We start from the raw sequence: 22,544 nt of genomic DNA on the forward strand, positions 1-22,544 counted from the left end.
TTAGATACATATATTGAAAGCTGATTTGAAAATTTGACCTTTCCAGAAGATATGAGCTCCATGTTCTAATTCTTTAAACAGAAATCAGCTTCTTTTCAAGATATCTTGATACCCATGTGTACACTTTAAAACTCGACCCAAACTTCAGAATGAAAAAGATTGCTCTTGAGTATACAGGGAGTGTTTATGCTATTTCAATACAGAGAAAAATTAACATCGAAGTATAAACAAAGGATTTGTCTTCGGTTTATGAATTATCTTGCTAAACATTAAACTTTTGCACAAAGAAGTTCAGCTACAACCAATTGAATGGAAAAACTGATTTTCAACCTACAGAAAATAATGTAGTTTGTACTAACCTTCAGGATCAAGGAGTTTCTCTATGCCCAGGTGTTGCCTGGCTATGTTAAATGCATGGTCTAATCGTTGCACAGGTGACTGCTGAGAAGCAACAGCATTCCAATCAAACAGGTCGGGTCTAAAGCAAAAACAAGAAGAACAATCAGTTTATTCTTTTTTGGTGTTAGACTATATAATTCTACTGCTATCCATCAGTGTCAGCTACTTCTTTTTTGTTTTCTTAATGAAAGAACTTGTTCAGTCAGTGCTGGAACTAACAAAGCTTGGTTTCTATTGAATTTATACCCTATACTCATCCATATCCATCACCACCACATTAACCACATTTCTTATCCCCCACTAAATCCCACTAGCCTATAACTTAATTCCCCCAAACCAGTTGTTTCCACCCATAGCGCTCTGGTCCTGTCACTCCCCTAATACCTGTCACAGGCTTGCTCACTTTCTTCCAGTCCCAAACAGCGCACAGGTAAGAAGAATCACGTGCTGTGGCTGTGCACACTAAAATTAGCTCATGGCCAGCCAAGCAGGACAGGTAATTGCTGTATTTATTTTGCAGCCTTCCTCCTCTCTCCAGCCACCACTTTTTCCACTAAAGGTTTAATAATGTTATTGCTGCTGATATTAACAGGCCTCTGCTATATCTGATTGAAATGGGCCAACAGGTTCAATATCTCACAACATGGGAATATAGGCAGTATAACTGCACAGGACACTTTTCATATCAAAACCTTTAGAAAAACACATACTTTTTAGATGAGTACGGAACTGTACTCCAATCATGGGTTTCAGCTGATATAAGCAGAAGCCCCACAGCACAAATTAAATGTGCTTACAGGAAAAGACATAACAAACAAAATTAAATTACAGTTCAGATACATAATCTGATCCCTTGTACTACCAGTTGCACTGTTTGCAATATAAATAATGTTAATACACTATGATCTTTGGCATTTCATCTGAGACTCATCCATTAGGAGATCAGAATTTGTTATCAGGCATTTGGGAAGAACAAGTTTAATCAGGTGTTCAATAATTGATGTGCATATAATATGAAGAAAAACAACTATACTATTTGTGATTTTGACACAATGTTCTAAAACAGAAATCATTTACACATATAATTTTATCTACAGATATATCAAGTATGATCTAAACAACTTGAAACGCTGCAATTAGCTGTGACAGATTTACTTACATCTTTATTAATTTCAAAAGTTCATTTTAAACAGTGTCTCCCACAGTTATAATATATGGCTAAAATGTTCACTACATCATACTGTAATAACTTCAAGAGAGCAAAGGAAAAATGCTATATATGTATTAGTAATTTCCCAGTTATGTACCCTTGCTGTCCAATTTCTTCTGAGAGTGACTTAAAGAGTAACAACTAAGTTGTTATGAACTATTTCGCTTCTCTATGCAGAAGTTTACAAACATTAATTAAGAAGAGAAGTATCGCCATTAATTTATCCTTCCAACATGCAAAAAGACTTTAAAATGTTAAATTTGTCTGGAAACAGGAGGGTGATGGAAAAGGAATCTTAAGAGGTTGTTATCTAGTCATGGTTGTACTAAGTCTGTGAGATCAGAATGGTTTGTATACTAAAATACAGGTCTTTCCAAAGCACAGCTTACGTCTACACAATTTCTTGCATCCTGTTGGTACTGGATCTGGCTGGGATGGGGTTAACATTCTACATAGCAGCTCATATTGTGCTGTGTTTTGGATCTGTGGTTGAAATCATGTTGAGAACACACTCAGGTTTTGGCTATTGCTGAACAGCACTGACACAGCATTATGGCTTTCCATTCAATTTCATCCTCCTCAGCATCTCTCTCTTACTACAAATAGCAAAAATTTGAATTGAGACATAACCATAAGATCAGCAAAGGATCTTTAATAAACCATTGGCAGGTGTCTTATTTATTTTCTTAATATAGTAAACATAAAATATAAAGAAGACGGCAAACATTCCACATCAACTCAGAAGCATATAACCATCTAGAACAACTCAGATCTCAGAGCATCAACTTAATTAAAAATAATAACAATTATATAATTGAAAATGCTCTCCCTATTCCAACAGCACTTTAATTCAGCAGATATTCCCTTTGTTAAAAGAATACCTCACTATACACACTTCAGTGGTCCCATCACTAGAACATAAGCATTATAATAGCAGCTTGAAATGTCAGCTTCTCGGTAAAAAGTCTCTAGATGTTTCACTGTGTACACTTACAGGGCAATACTGCCAAATATGACTGCAGGAGACATTACAGGCTAGAAGATTACAAATTGTGGCAAATAGCTCTTAAAAATCCATGAAAAAACATTGAAACTGAATTTCAATAGCTATTAACGGCTTCCAAAAGAGTTTAAATATAGGAGCAAGCAGGTGTGAAAAAGTACAGAAAAGAAATCAAATGGAATACTGATTCTATGCCTTCACTTGTTCTCTCTGCATTGTTCAAGTTGTAGAAAGGGAGAGCAAATCCGTTCTTACATCTGCAGCTTGGTTCATGTCTGACAGGGAGTAAATCAAAGCTGACATACCTAGCAAGCATTCACTCCTCTCCCCAAAAACATAGAGGCATATGAATGTTTAAAATACAAGTCAGAAAGAACTAGAACATGTTGAACTCCAGCTAGCCACCAGCTGATCAGCTAAAACATCACAGACCTTGCTTATGACAAGACTATGGACAGCACACAGTGAAATTATTAAAAAAGTTACAACAGGAATTATATATGCATATACATACAATATATTAATTACAGAATCACAGAATGCTTTAGGTTGGGAGGGACCTTAAAGATCATCTAGTTCCAACCTCCCCACCATGGGGGTGGGGGGACACACGACATACTTCCTACTAAATCAGGTTGCCCAAAGCCCCATCCAACCTGGTCTTGAACACCTCCAGGGACGGGGCATCCACAGCTTCTCTGGGTGACCTGTTCCAGAGTGCCTCACCACTCTCATCATCAAAAATTTCTTCCTTATACCCAATCTAAAACTACCCTTTAGTTTAAAAACCGTTGCCCTATCACTACAGACCCTAGTGAGAAGTCCTTCTCCATCTTTCTTATAAGCCCCCTTTATGTACTTAAAGACTGCACTAAGCTTTTCTAGAGCCATTCCAACACAGCTGTTTGTAGCTGCAGACCCTAGTAGTAAAACAGAATTTTAAGAAGCATCTTCAAAGTTTGCTTTAATTACTCCTCAGAGACTGCTTCTTAAATCTTTGTCAAAAAATGGAAAGCTAAGTTTTCATGAGTACAGTGAAGAAAAAAATACTCACTGTATTTAGGGGTCAATTTCTTTACTTAGTATAGACACATTAGTAACAATACTCACTTAAATTTGCAACACATGTTTCTATCTCTACATAAAGAAAAAGGTTTGCTAAATCACAGGCCCCTACAGAAAAACAACAACAAGATTATGACATCAGTAAGATTTATAAAAGGGAGAATTTGAAAGAAAGGAAGTAAAACATTTTGAAGATACTTTTACATCACAGGCTCGTACAATAATTGTGTTTTCATTTGTTTAGCATTTCTTCAGTATCACAAGTCTTTAAATCAGTAGACTTTCAGTAGACTTTGTAACTTACATATCTTTATCTAAAATATAATTACAAAGAAATGGCATGTATGTTTAATAGGCTATTTCCTTAGGCTGTCTTTACATCTAACAATACTATTATTCTAATATTATTACAATTGGGCTACAATAAATTCATTTAACAAAAAAGCAACTTAGCGATCTAATTCACAAAGAAGTGTATGCAGAAAGGAAATACGTTCACATCATAAAAGCTACTACATCCTTTTTAAGGATTGTTTTTATGTTGTTCTTACTTTATACACACAATAAAACCTCACAAATATCTCCAGTACTCTCACAGTTATAATAAAACAGGATCCAGTAGCAGGTAACCTAGTGATTTGTTAAAAGAAAAGTATTTTCATACCTCTTCACACCATTACTTTTACACCCTTATTTCCCTCAATTTACTGAAAACAAGCTTTTGCTTCTATCAATTCTTTTTAAGTCCATTTTCCTTCTCTCCTCCTCAATCTGTCATCCTGAAGCAGAAACAGCTGTGGTGAAGCACTGATTTCTAAGGCAGTCACCTGGCCTAAGTTCAAGCATTTTAAAGAAGCAAGGAGGAAGCTAATGAATGTCACTTACTCCTAATTCAAAATCCTGATTAAAGCGTAAGAAAGGCAAAAGGAAACAAACAAACAAACAAAAACAAACAAACAAACAAAAACAAACAAACAAACAAACAAAACCACAAGGATCTCTGATACCTATCTGGAGGAAGAAAGATTACAAGAAGTAAATCACAGGGAAAGCTCCTGTGATCTAGAGCCTAAAATAGGGTCAGTGTCAACTGCAGTACGACTGACTTCTCCTCCTTACCAAAACATTTTGTTTTCCTTATATTCCTGGTGCTATTTAGCAGCTGCTGCTTTGTTTAATCAATAAAGTGCATTACATTCCACTCATGGAATCATATCCTAAGTTTATATTCTGAAAATTTGCACCTTGTACTCAATGATATACCACTGTAGCTTTGTCAAGCAATCTGTGCCCCACTGCTTCTCAAACTTGATATTAAAAACAATTGCTATAGCCTGTAAATGTCCAAAAAGATAAGGTGATTATATAAATGGGAATATTCACTCCAAGTAACCTCTTGAAAAATGACCAGAGAAAAGGCATTAGAAATATCTGATCAGAATAAAATGTCAGCCATAAACAAGAGAAGGGGCGGGGGGGGATAAAAGACTATGAGAGAGAAAGCTTCCTACTGAGAATATTGCTCAGTGTATTATATGTACTTAGTTCTTCATGCTCGTCTCTTACTTACTTTTAATCCCTTCATGAATACACTGTGAATATCCATTCAGATACAAATTCCACTACTCTCTGAAGGTCTTTAAAAAAAAGCCACACACACACACAAAAAAAAAAAAAAAAAAAGAAAGAAAGAAAAAAGCCAACTACTCCTCACTGAAAACATTAGATAAGAGAAATGAAAATATCACCAATTACTGGGTAGGGATTGGAATTGTTTTATTAAGACATGCAATTATTTTGTTATTATCAATCATCAAAGTAAAAGGAAGCATACTAGATTACATCAGTGGTTCATGCAAAATTGGTATCCTCTCCAGATTAGTAGCATTTAATCCTTCCATATCTCAGTATTTTAAGGTATTCCTGAGTTGGAGACTTTGTGCTTGTGCACACTTTGTTATGGGAATTCAACAAGGCTGCCTTAAAGTGTTTGTTTTGTTTTGTTTCCTCCATTCTTGAGCTTTTTGCACCTGAATCATGAATAAAGATGACTTAGCACTATCTAGGATGTTTTTGGAGGGCAGATACCTAATATGTAGTTGTGGCAGAAAAAGAAGACAGACCAATGTATAACAACTTTCCAATGTGACTGTTCCTTGACTCCAACTATGGTTAATATAATTGTTTCCATATTGAAGTGTTTGTTCTCAAATGTTTCACACAATCACTTACCCTGAACACTTTACATTGAAACAGATAAATACTATGTAGCATCTCAAGTGAATCTTAGAAAAGCATGCAAACCTTATGTAAGAGAGGCTGTGGTAGCTTTTTTTTTTTTTTTTTTTTTCTCTTTTCAAAGACTAGATGGACACAGGAAATATAATTAGTAATATCACCAGAGTGTGTTAATGTCAAAACCAAGATATGTAAATCTATCTCCCATTTTTATCTACTCAATTGCTTTCCTTCTGATATTCTTCTGCTTTCTCCACACCACTCAGATGGAGCAGTTCACAGATAAAGATGGTGCAACGAAAATATAGCAGAGGCTGTAAATGGAGGCTGAACATGGAAGGTGTTGAAGAATAAATCAAAGATACAAAAAATGCTGTAAACATAATATAGTTTATACTGTTATTTATTTTGCAGTTTAAATGTATTTCATGAAAAATATTTGGAATTATCTGTTGTGAACTGCAAAAAGTTGAGTTTGAAAAACATTTATTTATAACAGTCAATTTGGGAGCAATGCTAATGTTGGCATAAAAACCAGGCATGTGGTACCAGATCCACCGTGAGTTCATTAACATACCAGACTTCCAAACTATGGTAAGCCTTTTTTTCTGACTATTTCTACTTCCGTTCCTAACAGCATCTAAATGTGATGAAGACTGCACACAGCCTAAGGGTCAACATGGAACCCTTATGGCTTTCTTCTGGCTAAACAAGAAACACCTAAAGTCAAGGCTAAACCTCAAAGACTTCAGTGTCAAAAGCAGAATCTATTGTTTGCAGTAAAGACTATTTTTGACAACTAAATCATGAAAACCTGTACAGTTTCAGGAATTAAGGACATATAGTTTAAATCTGATGGTTTTTTTTGTTTGTTTGTTGTTTTTTTTTCACAAATGGATTTTATATGTGAATTAGATTACGTCCTAAGTAACCATAAAGAAAACTGACAGTTGGAGTGAACCTTGTTTTTCTTCAAGTTGCCATTCCAACACAAAAATTGCCCAGAGAATAATGTGAAAAACTGCAATAACGAAGGGGGGAAAAAAGGCAATAGGAAAAAGTGAATGAATGAAATGCAAACAAATAAACTGAGAGGAACACGGGGAAAATAAGAAAACATCTGGAAAAAAAAATGAAGAGAAAGGAGTAAGATGGGAGAACTGCAGAAACAACAAAATCAAATGGAAAACAGAGGAGATTAAATAGAAAATGTTTTGTGTTCAGATGGCTTTTCATACTACGTATGTAAACACAAAATATTAATAAAGCATAGGATGTGTGAGACACTGTGTTTCATGTAGCCTGGTGCTGATCACCTTTTGTTGGGTTTGCATTTAAATTCTCTACTTCAGGCATGAAGCCAAGACACTCTGACACCAAAGTAGGTGCCTGCATTTACGTGACTAAAGTGGCAGGGTTTCTTACAGAAGGCTTTTTATTCTTATAGGATAGAGGTAGGTGCTCCTGAACACTCCAAATGTTTTAGTGCACCTATGTTATTGATTGCATCTTGAATCTTGAAGGCCAATTCAGCGCTCCCGCATACTGAACATGAAGTGTGAAGTCATTGAAAATCAATATAGAGGACGCACTAAGCACGGAGGTTCTTCTGAAAAATGACTGACTCAGGGCTTCAGAGAACATTAGGTCTTCCTCTGAGACTTCTGCACAATAACTTAGTGATTCAAGCCCAGGAGAAGACAAGTAGTGCACCCTGCAGTCTTGGAGACTTACCTCAGGAATTTGACTGTATGCTTGCTGTTTCCTAGATGATTGCACAAACTACTAGGAAGGAAACAAAACTTAAGCAGGGTAATTCTTTTTCACTTCCATTCAAGACAGGCTTACTGTGCAGAATGTTATGAAAGATTTATAACAGCAAACACAAAATGAGTTTGAAGAGTATAAATTGTAATAAGCAGGAAATGAGTGTTTTGTTCACAGCTGGTGAGCTTTGCCCTGAGCAGCAGAAAACCTTGGAGAAGGTATGACATACAAACACCTAGAGACTTATCTAGACAACACCAAGGTTGCAGGCATGCAGGCACCTACCTTCCACAATCAGGGACTACTTGTAAATAAGAGATTTTATTTAGATATCTAGAGCTCTTTTTATAGAGCTGGACAAAATGGAATTTCTGGTTTATTGATTTCAGGCACCAGATGATGTTAGGCAGTGTTTTTGAGCATGCACTCTGGATATCTGACTATCTGACTGGATAGCTTGACTAGGAAACAAGCAGACTGATACCATGTCTAGGCAATAGACATGCTACAACTTTGGCCTTCAGTGGCTACACTGATTTGCCAAAGTAGTTCTCAAAGTAGTTAAAATGCCAAAGAGTACCAGTGATTTTAGCCTTTGAATATACAATACCGGTTAGTTATCCAATATAATTTTAGCATATTTTTCCCTTGAGATTTATCTAATTTTCTTTCCCAAAGGTATCCTAATGCAACAGAGGCAGCAATATACCACTAAATTTAGCAGGAATCATTCAGTCTTTTCTGTATCACAGTGTTCCTGTGTGGCTTAAGTAACCTGGTATTTCAGTTAAAAATAGCATTTTTCCACATAATAAGGCTGTGCGCAGACAATGCTTTAAGGAGATGAAGAGGTATTCATGCCCGCAGAAATTATCCACAGCTCCCATACTATAACACAGCTTCTGTGAAAGTAATCATCTACAAGTATGGAGTCAGACCTTTAGACTGAAAGGGATTCATTGATTTCTACAGGACAATTGCATTCTTATATCCAGGTCCTTAAGAATGAAACTACCTATGAAATGAGAGACAGAACAAATTTAAAGGAGATAATGGCCATCAGTGGAAATGACCAAAAAAGTAAGTTTAGAGAGTGCCCAGGGAAAACAAAACCAACCAACCAACCAACCAAAAATACAAACATTTGAGCCAATGAGCAATGAAAAAGAGTAGTTATTGAAAGTTAGTGACAGAGTCTGTCTATAGTGTGAGGACTCCATTTGACAATACTGTTTCCCAAAAGAATGCATCCTGATGCAGAATGGATATGGATGAATAAGGATGAATAGCAGCCCCAGTGTGCCTTCTGGTCTTCTGAGGCATAACAGAATAGGGGGAATGGGAGGAAACAACGATGTACTTGGTCAGATCACTACTTAGCTGGACAGGACCAAGAGATTAGATGGTAAATGACCTCTCAAAATAGTGTATTCTACGCTTACACTACTAGAAGCTACTTTTTAGTTCCTTTGTGCCCTTAGCAATATCCTGAAGCAAGACATGCCTGCTATCCTCCAAATGATAATTCTTCAAGAGCTAGTTACCTGGACATATAATCAAAATGTGTGAAATTTTCTGGCGCAGGTTGTTTTGTTGCCTGAAACAGGCTGATACTGTCCTGTTATTTACAGATGTCTTTGTAGGGACTTCAGTGCTGGATGCCATTTCTTGACTGTTCATTTTGCAGTGGACATTACCTATGACATATAAAAGCCTCTCCACTCAAGGGGCATTTATTGCTTTAATTTGAAATTATTATTTTACAGTTTTTGTATACATGTATATATATATCAGGCCCTTAAACAACAAAAGAAATTCAACCCCTTCCCTCAAATTACATATAGTACTTGACAGTGTTTAACAAACTTTTATATAGAAAGAAAAATCAAAATGTCATAAAAAAATCTAAAACATCATAGTTTTGCAAACTGTAATATATACATTAAATGAATGACAGTTTGTTATGATCATATTATTAACACATTAAAAAATCTTGGTAACTGCTAAAGATTAATTTAGAGGAATAGTGATCTGGGAAGAAAACCCAGAGATACAGTTATGAGACATACTCTAACCTTGGGCAAACATTCAGTCTTCACTTTCTCAGGACTCACAGTATAACAAAAACAGCACTCTATTTCCTGAAAGATCCAGGGAAAGATTGTGTTGAACTGCATTAATTACTTCCCCCAAATAATAATAAATTTACATTTTTATGAGCTTTCATCTAACATAAATACTGTAAGATGTATGTATGATCAAAAAGAAAGGATATGCATGCCTGTTCCAAAACTAATTAGCCTTAGAAGGATGTAGCTAGTGATTAACTCTACAAATGAGTTATTAATAGACAAACCCTAAACCAATATTTTGATATGACAAATGAAGAACATTACCAACCATACAACATCACCATTTTGAGTTCCCAGCTCAGTGGTAACCAAATGTAGTGGTTGTCATGTATTTACTAGAGTAAAATAAGTATGTCTGAACACATCATCATCTTGTAATTATTATCTGCACGTATCATATTTGCCTGTTAATGAGCTTTTTCTTATACAGTTAAGTGGTTGATTCTCCTTAGCAAATCATCCCCAACAACAATCGCCATTACAAAAGTAGTACAGCTCTGCAGAGGCAGCAAACTTTGAAGAAAAAGTATATACTTCTCAGTTGCTGATGAGTCCAGTTAAAGATGAAGTTCTCCAAGCACATTACTCCAGCATAGACTCAAGACAGTTTAACATTACATCTAACAGGGTAGGACCACGGACTCCACTGGAAAGGGTGCTATCACTCTCTCTGCCTCTCTTCCGTTTTCATTCCCCATGCTCACCAAGGCCTATACATGTCCTTTCACTACTTCTCTTGCACTGGATCACGGCACTGCATTGTAACAATTAAGCTGATCTGACACAAAGATAGCTCACAAAACCAAACAAAATTCCAAGATAGTAACTTTTCCAGTGGGTCAGCATGCCGAACTAACTGCCCTAATACTTTTGTCACTAAAGGTACATGAGGCAGAAGAGCTGCCCTAATACTCCTGTCACAAGAGGCGTGTTATAACTTCCATACCAGAGAGGCACATGAGAACTACCTCAGAAAGATGCAAACTACCATGCCAGAACTGCCCTAAATACCACAAGAGATTGTCTTAGATTGTGCTTTTGTAAGTATTTTTGTAAGTATTATTGACAAACTTTAAGATTTTAGTAACTAAAAATTATATATATAAAAAAAAAAAAAAACCAAAAACTAGAATTGTACTAATTTCTTTTAAATTTAATTTATCTGTGACTAAATAGAACATGCCCATTTACTCACTCAAAAACTCAGCTCTCACCAATAATTTGGAACACTCAGCCAACTTGCAGTATTCACTCTTTAAGTGAGAGATATAAAAGTATGAAAATACAGATCAGGAGGCATTTTCTAATGTGGTAACATTAGAAAATAAATGTTGCTTTGTATCAAGTAGTGCCATAACTGCACAAGGTAGACCTTTAAGAAAAATGGCAAAACCTTTTCCTTAATCCAAGTACACAAGACCACTAGAGGACTTTGAATCTCTGATGACAGAGTTTCAGATAGCATGGACCAGAACTAGTCAACTTCTGAGAAAGGGAGAATACTCAAAACAGCTAGGGGAGCAACATAAAGGCAACATAAAAGCAAAACAAAGGCTAACTTCTCCAGCTGTGCAGCTTCAAGGCAAATCCATGGTTTCAGTCCAGAAACTGTCTGACACTTTCAGCAAACACTGCATTGTACCCCTCCAAGTGCCTACAGGAAAATCTTTTCCCTGTGGGACCACCTTTAAAGGCTGAATTTTGGATCTATTGCTTGCTCTTCTGAAAAGTTTCCAAGTCTGCACTTCTCTTTCAGACTCTCTTCTTGCTTATATACTAAAATTCCAGAAAATAATCTGAATTGAGCATCGTCAGTTGTGCTGGGGGAAAACAGATCCTCTTCCTCTGCAAGAGGTTTCAGTCTGACATGGAATACAGCCCCCACGTCAAAGCAAACAGGCAAGCATTTAAAAGAATGCCGAAAGCCCCACTCAGTAAATAGCTAAAACCACATAAGAGATACACCATCCTCAAGCCCTGTAAAATCTTCCATTACAAGCTAGCTGAAACAATGAAAAGTTAGTTTTCCTACCTGTGACTGTGAAGGAGTGCATTGAAAGCCAATCCATCAGACCAGCTACTGGTGAAATTGATAACATTGACCTGTGGGTAATTACGAGTCGATTGACGGACCCAGCTCAGCAGAATCTTTTCACTGTTTGTCTGCTGCAGTCCAGCCATGATGTTTTTCATTACATCTTTGACCTGCAGAAAGAGCCAGAATTTCATCAGTGATTGAACTTATTCAGTAAAAGCTGAATCTTTTATTGACTCACAAAACCTTCAGTTACCCACATTTAAGCATTAAAGAAAAACTTCCCAGGTAACTGCAGAACATACTTGGTGTCAGCATAATGACAGCAGTCAAGTCTGAATGCTTAAAAAAAAAAAACTGACACTGACTTGTTGGCTGCCACTGCCAATACATTTGGTACATTCATCACTGTGCCACATGAAGTGCTCCATGAATGAGCAGAGAAGGCACATATGCCTACACTACTTAAGGGAACAGAGTGCATGTGAAGTAAGTATTTCTCTTTCTGTTTTTCTTTGTTCTGGAAATACATCCTTAGTCAACAGCATACATTAGAGCAAAAATTGATAAAGCGATGAAAAGCATTTTTCTCTCATTGATGGCTGAAATAAGTACAAAGGTGAAAAAATTGTGATCAGTGCACAGCAGATTATTTTTTGACTTAAATGTGGAAACAATACTTACATGCGTGAACTTGGATGAAAAAGGAATTTCATTGCATTTATTACAGGAACATTATATATGTTCCATTTTTTGATTTTTGTTTCATGAATAATTAATATTCCTCCTTCATCAGAGAATGATCACCTATCTATGGCTATAACTTTACAGAGAGCACTTAATTCTGAGGGTTTATAAAATATTCCCCTGGAGTTTGACATAGTGTGGTTGCTTATATATTTCTTAGCGATTTCTTTACTAGTGAAAAACTTCCAGTAAGAAGTCCACAATTTATTCTTCTGTAAAGTAATCCCTTTGAAATCACTGTGCCCTCCATATATCCTATAAAGCTTAGCAGCTCTTTTAAAAGATTCTCTAAGATAAGATTTAACTATAAATTTGCTTAGCATTGCTGTTGCTTATTCAGTTATCCAATATTTCTTTATAATTCTTCACTTGAATTACTCAGCAAACAATGTCAGAGAATAACATTTAGTGAAAAAACTACTTTCTGACAAGGATGGACCCCTCTGAAATTCTAAAAACTGTAAGATAATGTGCAGAAGTGACAACTGCATAATCAACAATAAAAAAAAAAAAACACAACTAAGATACTGTAGGAATATAGAAGATACCACTTCACTGTCTAGTCAAGTCTGATAAGTTGCTTGTTTGACAGTAATTACTTCAATCATTTGAATAAATTATTAAATGAAGATAAGAATTACTAAAAAAAAGTCTTGTTTTTACACCTCAAATTCATACTATCCAAAGGGCATTAGTGCCTTCAATTTTACTTTTGAGACCTATGTATAAAGTTAACTGTATATGATCTAACTTTCTGAGATAGGAGGAGAAACTGATCCTCTCTGAAATTCTTGGGACACATTCCCAAGACTTTCAAGACTTTGACTAAAATACATTCTTTAGACTTTGACCCTCAGGCTGGCAACAGCATGGCGCACCACTGCCCTGAAGCAAGCTCAGTTGTGGAGCCCTAGCTGACACTGAGGTTAGAAGGAATCTCTTTACAGGTTTCTCAGTTAAGATGTGCTCTTCAGAAAAAGCAGTACTTCGAGATGTGTTCCTGTCAGCCTGAAGAGCTTTAGGACAGACTCCACCCAGATATAAAATGCCTCAGCATCCAGCCTCAGAAATGACAGCCATTTCAAAGCACCTGGTAGGCTCTGCCTCTTGCTGGCAGTTGACCTCCAATATTCATTCCTTTGTTAACTCTCCTTTCTAATGCCATATATTCTGGCAGGAAACAAAGCTTTAAGGCACGGGAAGCTCCAGCTTGCAGAGAACATAAATACTTGCTCTTCCTGGGGGCTGGACCTATGCTATGGCAATAAGAATCAGTTTTGAATAGAAGAGGGAAAAGGGCAGCACAGACATGGGTAGCATCCAACATGTTCAAGTGCACAAATGAAAGCTATGAACAAAACAGGCGTGCTGCCACTCTTGTCATCATACAGTCAAAAGCACAATGCCTGGGGCACAGGGGCAGGCTGGGAACCCAGCCCCCAGGGTGGGACCAGCTGCCTACAGCAGGCTGGAACTGGATGGAGCCAGCCCCTGCTATTTTGTCCCCAGAGGGGGGCCTCTTCTAGTCCCTGTCTCCAGCTCTAGGGAACTCACAGCAGAGAAAAGCTGGGCACCAGCTTTTGGGGATGTCTGAAAATGAAGGAAAAGCATAGGATGATGGACAGAACAGTAGCCACAGGGAGACATGATCCAGGGACCTGTAGTCTGGGGAATATAACAAGACACTAGCAGCTAAAAGCCCTTTAACTTTAGGTGGCAAGGAGGGAATCTGGTGCCAGTGGGAAACGGAGGCTGAAACCAGAACATCCGTGCCTGGCCTACTTCCCCAGGGGACTTCTGATCTGCCCTCTGCTCTGCTGGGAAGCCCATGAGTCTGTGTGTGCATACAAGGCAGCTCCCAGAGCAGCAGCATCTCTGGCTTGCACTGTATCGCTTTCACCTGCAAAATAAATACTCAGATGTGTGGCATTTTGTAAGAATGGCACTTGGATTCAGGATGCCAGCCCCTACAGGACAGGGAGGGAAGCCAGAGAAAATCTGAAAAAGTTACTCATGAAATGAAGACTTTTTTGTATTTCTCAATCAAATAGGGGCCTGGCATCTCCCTGGCAGAACGACTTAGTGTTTTTTACCTGCTATATTTCAGGTATTCTGACTGAATGGATTACTTTTTTATAGCCAGAATCCCCTCAACTCCTTCAAAGCACATCTTCAAGAGCTCTTTAAACAGCATTTTCATAGATGTTCAAGGCACCCATCAAAGTAAGGGATGTTCTTTGCTCATTGGTTCAAGGTAGTGTGACAGGACTGTTCAGTTTTAATAAGGCACTGTTGGAATGCATTTCTCTGGAGTATTTGCCTCATGCATATGCCTATTATTTTGCCTTTTTTTCGGGATTTTGGTTGTGAATTTCACAAAAAATATTTGTCAGGTTTGTGTTTTTTTCATCCTATTCATGAAAATAGGTTTGCTCTTAAAAATGTTGACGCTGCAATATAGAATCTTTTTTTCTACTCTTAAGAGAGAGATTCTTTGTCAAGCATAGCAATTGAGAAATTAATGGTTTTGTTTTGTTTTTGTTTAAATGTTAGTTGAGCAGTGAGGCTGGGATCACAGAACTGTGAGAAAGAGGGCAGCAATTTCAAAGAAATAGAAACCATAATAGATTCAGTACCACAAAGAGCTTAGGCAGCAGGTGCTTAACTCAGAACTATGGTTCAATTTGAGAGAAACTTTTAATAATAATCTGAAAAACAGGCTAGATAAGAAAGGACGTAATCACCACAGGGGATGCAGAAAGCCACAAGATCTCTACTGAACAGAAATGAGAATGGTGAGAATGAGACAAGTCTTCTCTGCTGCAGTGCCTCCACAACTGCCTCTTGTCAATGGGATTGCTGACAACCAATCTGAATAGCACTGCCGCATTGTTCCTTTCATGCACGTTTCTTCCACCACCTCTCACTCCCAATCTCTCTCTCTCTTTTACATTTTACACAATGAGACTGACATTTTTGTAAGTGGCGGTCTTGTTGTCACATATAATTGCAGTTCTATCCTAACGTAGTCCTGGCTGCAGGCTGTAAAACTGGAAAAAGCTTTTTGCCTGTTCATCTGCAGAACGATTCTTTAAATATCCACACAACTTGTATCAGTTTTTTGCATGCAGGCAGATATACTTCATCTGGGTGACCCTTCTCAGGTTCTTAGAATCAGAAAGTGAATGAATTTGCAAAAGCAGCACTGCACCATCAAGCTTATACTACACCAATAGCATACATAAAATCAACAAGCCTGTGAATTTTTTTTTGGCCTTCAGAGAGTACAAGTACATACAGCAGACTTGATATCAAATCATAAGGAACAAGATGTTTTACTCAACTGTAAATAACTGGCAGAAAACTTTGGTGGCCCTGAGTCTGTAATTTAATCTTTAACAACAGCTTGTCATATTTGTAGCTGCTTAGTGCCATGAACAATCTGTGACAGGGAAAATGGTGCCAAGAAGAAGGAGCAACCCTTTCTTAAGTAACTTATAGCCTTGTTTCTCCAGAAGCAATGTGAAGGTATAATGCAGTGCCAATCTATAAACAGGGCAGAACAATCATGACCATATTCTAGGTCACGCAAATCACTTCAAAACTTGAAAGAAAAATTGGAAAAGAACAAAGATTTTCTTCACAGTGCTGAAAGTAAGCGGATTCACTTTGAAATGTTCCAGTCTTTTGAGGGAAAAAGGCAGCAAACCAACATCTCCTGAGTTTTGTTTAAAAAGAGAAAAACCTATGTACAAATCTGGTTTTATATGATTTTTAATTAATCATTATTCAACAACAACAGGATTATTATATAATAATAATAGTCTTCTTGCAAAACATGGCTTTAGGTACTCTTTAGAATAGAAACTGAAATTGAATTCTGTCCAAATTAGAAATCTGTTTATTAAAAAAAAAAAAAAAAAAAAGTCCAGAACATGAAGGTCTATTCCCTTCAGTAATCCATAAATAGATTAATATGAAACACTTAAAGTATAAAATGAACATGGTCTGAATCAGTACAAATTTGCAAGGAAGTGTCACATTATTAATCTCTGCCTTGTTAATATGGTCGCTTGACTTCTTATACATGGGTTGTTCAGCTGATGTCATGGGTACCATCATAGCTGCCATCACAGTTATCACTAGGCTCATTATCAAGCTTGAAATGAAATAGCTATGTACTGCAAGCAAGTGCATGTACTCTTAAGTGCATATGCCTGTCATGAAAAACTGCAGCAGACCATCCCAGAAAACACGTGTCTTTTGTGTATGTGGCGAGTATGCCTTAGGGGAATGCTAGGGAAAAAAAATAAAAAAATAATAAAAATGGAAGTACACAGCTAATACTAAAGCATATCTTTAACACTTTGCTTCAGGAAAAAAAAAAAAAAAAAAAAAAAAAAGAAAGAATAAATCTGTCCTGGTTTTGGCTGGGATAGAGTTAATTTTCTTCTTGGAGGCTAATATGATGCTGTATTTTGGATTTTTGCTTAAATGGTGATAGGTTACAGAAGTTCTCAGTTGTTTCAGAGCACCACTTACACAGAGCCAAGTATTTTTCTGCTTCTCATGCTGCCCTGCCAGTGAGGAGGCTGGGGTTACATAAGGAGCTGGGAGAGGACACTGCCAGGACAGCTGACCCAGACTGACCACAAAGGCATAGTCCATACCATGTGACATCACGTTCAGCAATAAAAGCTGAGGGAAAGATGGAAATAGATGGGGATGTTCAGAGTGATGGCATTTGTCTTCACAATGAACTGTCATGTGTGATGAGCCCTGCTTTCCTGGATGTGGCTGAACACCTGCCTGCTGATGGGAAGTAGTGAATGCACTGCTTTGCTTGCATGCATGCCTTTTGCTTTACCTATTAAACTGTCTTTATCTCAACCCATGAGTTCTTGCACTTTTCCCTTTCCTATTCTCTCTCCCATCCCACCTGGGGACAGTGAGCGAGCAGTGAGTGTGGCACTTAGCTGCCTGCTAGGGTTAAACCACAACAAAATCATAATATGAATTTGAACATGACTACACATTTCCGTCCATAATTCATATAAATTAAAGCACAGTGATTCAAAGATAATTGGTAGAAGTTGCACAGCTAGGTTTCATATTCCATCTGCTCTTAGTAAGTAATTTAGAACAGTGTTAAGCAATTAAACTGAGAATACTGGGATGTGAGACAAGAGATAGAAGTGATTTAACAATTTGCAGCTTTTCTCTGTTGCTTTCACTAAAACATATCCTGTAAAATTAGAAAGGAATTGTTCTCTATTTCAGTGAATTATGCACATGTGATTTTTGATAGGAGTGTTTAGATTTTAAAATAAAGTACTTTAGGTTCTATTCCCACCATCTTTTCTTGCAATGCTAAGAAAAACTTTTAGACGTTTGCTTGGAGATCTGAACCAGCTTGAACAGACAGACTATTAGTTCAGACTCATACAAACACCCAGACTCAAAGCATCTAGACGCTAATTTTTTATTGAATTTTTATTTACTACTTAAAATTCGTTTACTTAAGTATCCACATCTAGCATGTTGGTATTTACAAGATATATACTATAATCCCTCCTTTCTCTCTAAAGAGAAAAGAAGCTAAATGAGCCATAGCTGCTTCAATTAATTGTTAGAATAGCAGCATTTTAGTGTTTTAAATATAATTCTAGGAATATGATTATTTAATTAAAACGTAAGTCACATTCCAAGTTTCTAAAAGGAAAAGTGACTATGAAAGCTATATATCCACATCAGGTTTGTCTGTTCATTTCTCTTACAATAGCTATTATACATTCTCTTGCAATGTCTGGCTGTGAAATTACAGTCTAAACAGCTGTTGCTAATGTTCTAAAACCTACTTTATCTTCTTAAGATTCTTAATATCCTAGATAATATGTAAACAGACTGTCATAAAACTTGCTGATTTAGGACCTTATATTGCTTACAATGTCAGCATTTACTTTGTAGGTTGTGGCTGGGTAATGGAAAAAAGGTGAGCGGAAAAAAACAATTTCACGGAGAGCATGCAGCAGTGCCACTCACCTGCCAGTGGAGAATTATATTCCAGATTAAACCAAGGGTCAGCTTATGATTTCCATCCACAATGTCTGAGCTCCCAATATTTACAAGATCAACCTATTAAATAAAATTATTTGAAGTAGATTAATAACAAGCATAAAAAGTTGGTGGCATTTTAATGCATTTGGTATTTAACTTTTTTGGGGGGGTGAGGGAGATGTATGGCCAGGCTAGGATAAAAATATAATTTTTCTTCTGTTTAGTAAACATCTAGCTCATGTTTTATGAGTGGTACAGTTAAGGTGTGGGCAAAAAGCAAGCAATGATGTGGAGTTCCACTTACTCCAGATATAACATGTTCTGAAAATATACAATTAAATTAATAGTTAACAATCATTTTATAACCATTATATTAAGGTTCTATAAATGCAAATCACAAAACTAAAGGATGACACAGAAAAGCTCCTGCATTATGCTCCACACTACCTTGCATAACACACTTTGCTGAAAGCAACACACATATCTTGACTTTGTAAGAACCTATAGAACAAAGATACTATTGTACATATTTAGATTAAAATAGAACTCATTTTTCCTTTTTTAAATTCTACAATGCAGAAAGCAAGGCAGGATGTATTTTGGAGTACAGAGAAACCCATGACTGTGATCTAAACAAGTCTTTTTCCATATTAGTTAGTTTAGCAATGTTGTTTTCCATAATTATATTATGCATTTTTAACTGGATAATGCACCAGCATTTGTCACCCTGGAATATTCTTTCCTCCATGTGTGAAATGATCCTTCACCCTACCCCACTTTTTATGCTATCTAAGAATGCCAAATACAGAGCTGTGAGTGCAAGACAATACAAGACCCACACTTCTGCGTGGAAACTACGATTCTGAAATTTGTATCCTCGCTGTTTATCATAGTCAGAACTAATATTTATCATAGTCAGAACTAATATTTGTATGGCAAAGTACCACATTCCTTTACAAACCATAGTCTGCATATCTCTATTGCACATCTGAAGATATTTGAAGTTACATCTGTATGATGAATGAAGGTTTTGCACACTAAAAAAAAAGCCTTTTCTGTTTTAAAATTTCAGTACATTCATGAATAGGTCATTTTACCAACCACATATGAAGCAGGTATTTTGTCAAAAAGTCTAAAACTTGCCTTTAAAACTTGTGTGTGTGTGTGTGCATGTGGTGGTTTTGTTTGTTTGTTTTTACTAAAAGAATACATGACTTGCTATTCATTCTAGTCAACAGTGTTTTGGAACACTTCTCAAGTGGAACTTGGACTCCATATCCTACATAACCAACTACAGTCTATATAGCAAGTGATCCTACATGTTCTACAGGCAGTAGACAGTTTCTCTGTCTGTTTCTGGAAATGGAAGCCTGGTTACAAAGAGACTACATCCATTTTACTGAAACAGAGGAACACTTCCCAGTCTGCTTCAACTTTGAGTTCATATGAGAGCAATCCCCTGCCTGAATACTACCACCTTTCCACAGGAGAAGGAAAAAAAAATAAAAAAAAATCTGTAAAATGGATTGATTGGAAGAGGCAGCATTTTCTAATCCAGATGACTGCACAACCTCAAAGCTACGATGGCAAACACCATCACTAGTCACAGGCTTTAAATAGCCTTAGAAACATTGATTTTGTATTCCTGAAGTCCCTCAGAAAACACTCTTGAGATGATTTTGAAGGTTGAGGAAACTATTTCAGAGGCAGATCTTTTAGCTTTATACTGAGCTGACCAACAATATTGTGCACAGCTTACAATATCTTCAATATGTTAATACAATGGCCACTGAATGGCCCCTATTTAAAATAACATTTTTTCTTCTATATTATTCAATCAGAATGTGCTCTGTTTTCATTTGAAAGGGATTGTTCTGGAAACTGAATGAAAAGCACATTAATTGATTTAGCTAATATTTAGTGAGTAAATACTTTTCAAAGCATTTACTATGAAATTTTGTAACCATACAAAATGTATTCAATAAAACCTCTTTTGCATTCTGAGAAATAATGTATCACTGATTTTTTCAACAATGTCAAATATTGCACATTGTGAAGAATTAGAAGCTTTGCCTTCTATTTATTTACATAAAATTCTCTTTTAAAAATCAAGCTGGAGGTCTTTGTGCCAGCCTTAAAAGGTCACTTTCATTTATGCACAAATCTTTATATGGATAAGCATTACCTTAGATTTATAAAATCGATGACTTTATTCAGCAGCTGAAATCAAGCATGTATAGTGACCTACTGCAGCTATTGAGAAATCCAATATCATATGCAGCACAGAATACATTATCACTGTTCCATCACATCTTACTGTTAAGTTTAAACGGATGTTACAGTTTATTTGAATTTATTCTTGAGGAGGAGATATAGTATAATTAGCTGGCTGCTGTAAATGCATGCAGAAGTTATGGGTCCATTCGAATGCTAGCATAAGGAAGATATTTACTTTAAAATGATGCATAAGATTCTGGCCTGAAACGTCAATCTTGACAAAGCAGAATGTAAAGTGGTTTTGATGTGAGTCATTTCCTTAATGTTATTAATCCTAAAGAACAGACATCAATGAAAATTTAGCAAAAATATTTCTTGTAGAAAAAAAAAAAGTTTTTTATACTTTGTAACTGTCAGGGCTTTGTGAGTTGATTTTTTTTTTCTTCTTGTCATTAACCTTTTAAAATGTAAACACCATGCATTACCATAAAATTGTGCATCTTGATCAGTCTTCAAATAGCATTCATTACGGATATATTATTCAAACACTTGCTGCTAGCAGATTGTACTTTTTGAAATACATTCCATCCTCGTACCGAACCTCTAAGTATCCAAGTCATATTAACAAAACTGCCTTGACTTGAGCAATTGGGTACTGTAGTTGAGAGTTTGACCCTGCACTTAGAAAGCATCAAGCATGCTGTTCTGACCCTGGCCAACTGATTACTTACGTTATTTCTCCGCAAAACCTGCAGTGCTTTGTTGACATTGTTCAGAGCATGAACTCTTGTGGAACCTTTTTCTTTTGCCTGCAAATAAAATAAAGTAAATTGACTGCTCAGAATCAGAAATTAGAATACACTATATATAATCTGAATTTTATATTACACTCGTAGTTTCACATTTCATAAGTGTATGACAATATCAGTGAGGGTATTATAATACACTGTGCATATGCACCTTCCTGATACGAAGTAAAGGCACCTATAAAACAAACTGAATCCACAGCTGGAAGCTAGTTTTGTATCTTGATGTTTTTCAGTGAATGAATCATTGAAATATATATGAAATCAGACTGTTTAGATTATGATTGGTTTTCTGCTCCATAGCACAATTCAGGAATGTTACTATGACAACCAAACAGATAAGTGTCAGATTGTTTAATATGTATTTACAAGTATAGCCTCTCTGGACTTTGATTCTCAAACTCTCAGCCTGTTTCATTACTCTTTTATGAGAAAGTTTCAAAGAAAGATCCCAAGCTTACAAAGCCCAAGCAGGAGCACGAGAGGATATCCATATGTCACTGTGTCTGGCGTGTTTTGAATTTCCAGGTTTATAAGAGCAAGCTGTTCTGTCTTTTTAGAAATGTGTAACTCCAACATATATAGACAATGTGTATGAAGTTTAGCAAAATATTCTAATTCTACACATTACATTCTGTTCTGTTTGATACACGTCTGATAGATAGAATACTAATAGAATTACAGCTAAAGCCCCAAATATCTAAATGAACTGTGTCTCAGCCTTTTTTCACTTTACCATGCTTATAAATATGCACACAACAAAGTCAAGCATTTTCATTTTACAGACAAACCCAGCAAAGGATTCCTGCCTAATAAAGGGTACAGCTGTAGTGTTTCCTCAGTTTCAAAGGAAAATTGAAAATGTTCA

The 22,544-nt window shown here is 36.4% G+C and overlaps 1 protein-coding gene across 15 annotated transcripts in view; it reads right to left on the reverse strand.

Moving 5' to 3' along the window:
- Positions 1–22,544, reverse strand: part of DMD (dystrophin) — a 1,236,775-nt gene that overhangs the window by 841,226 nt on the left and 373,005 nt on the right. For 13 of the 15 annotated variants that reach the window (XM_072027522.1, XM_072027514.1, XM_038175527.2 and 10 more), the window contains exons 4-7: positions 21,602–21,679; positions 18,639–18,731; positions 11,847–12,019; positions 360–478 (exon numbers count right to left, since the gene is read on the reverse strand). In XM_072027522.1, coding sequence (XP_071883623.1) covers positions 360–478; positions 11,847–12,019; positions 18,639–18,731; positions 21,602–21,679 — 463 coding nt within the window. Of the gene's footprint in view, positions 1–359; positions 479–4,228; positions 4,247–4,341; positions 4,482–11,846; positions 12,020–18,638; positions 18,732–21,601; positions 21,680–22,544 lie in introns of those variants that run through there. The other 2 variants (XM_072027536.1, XM_072027541.1) reach the window with 2 other exon arrangements.

This window comes from Anas platyrhynchos, chromosome 1 (assembly GCF_047663525.1).
Source record: "Anas platyrhynchos isolate ZD024472 breed Pekin duck chromosome 1, IASCAAS_PekinDuck_T2T, whole genome shotgun sequence".
Lineage (NCBI taxonomy): Eukaryota > Metazoa > Chordata > Aves > Anseriformes > Anatidae > Anas > Anas platyrhynchos.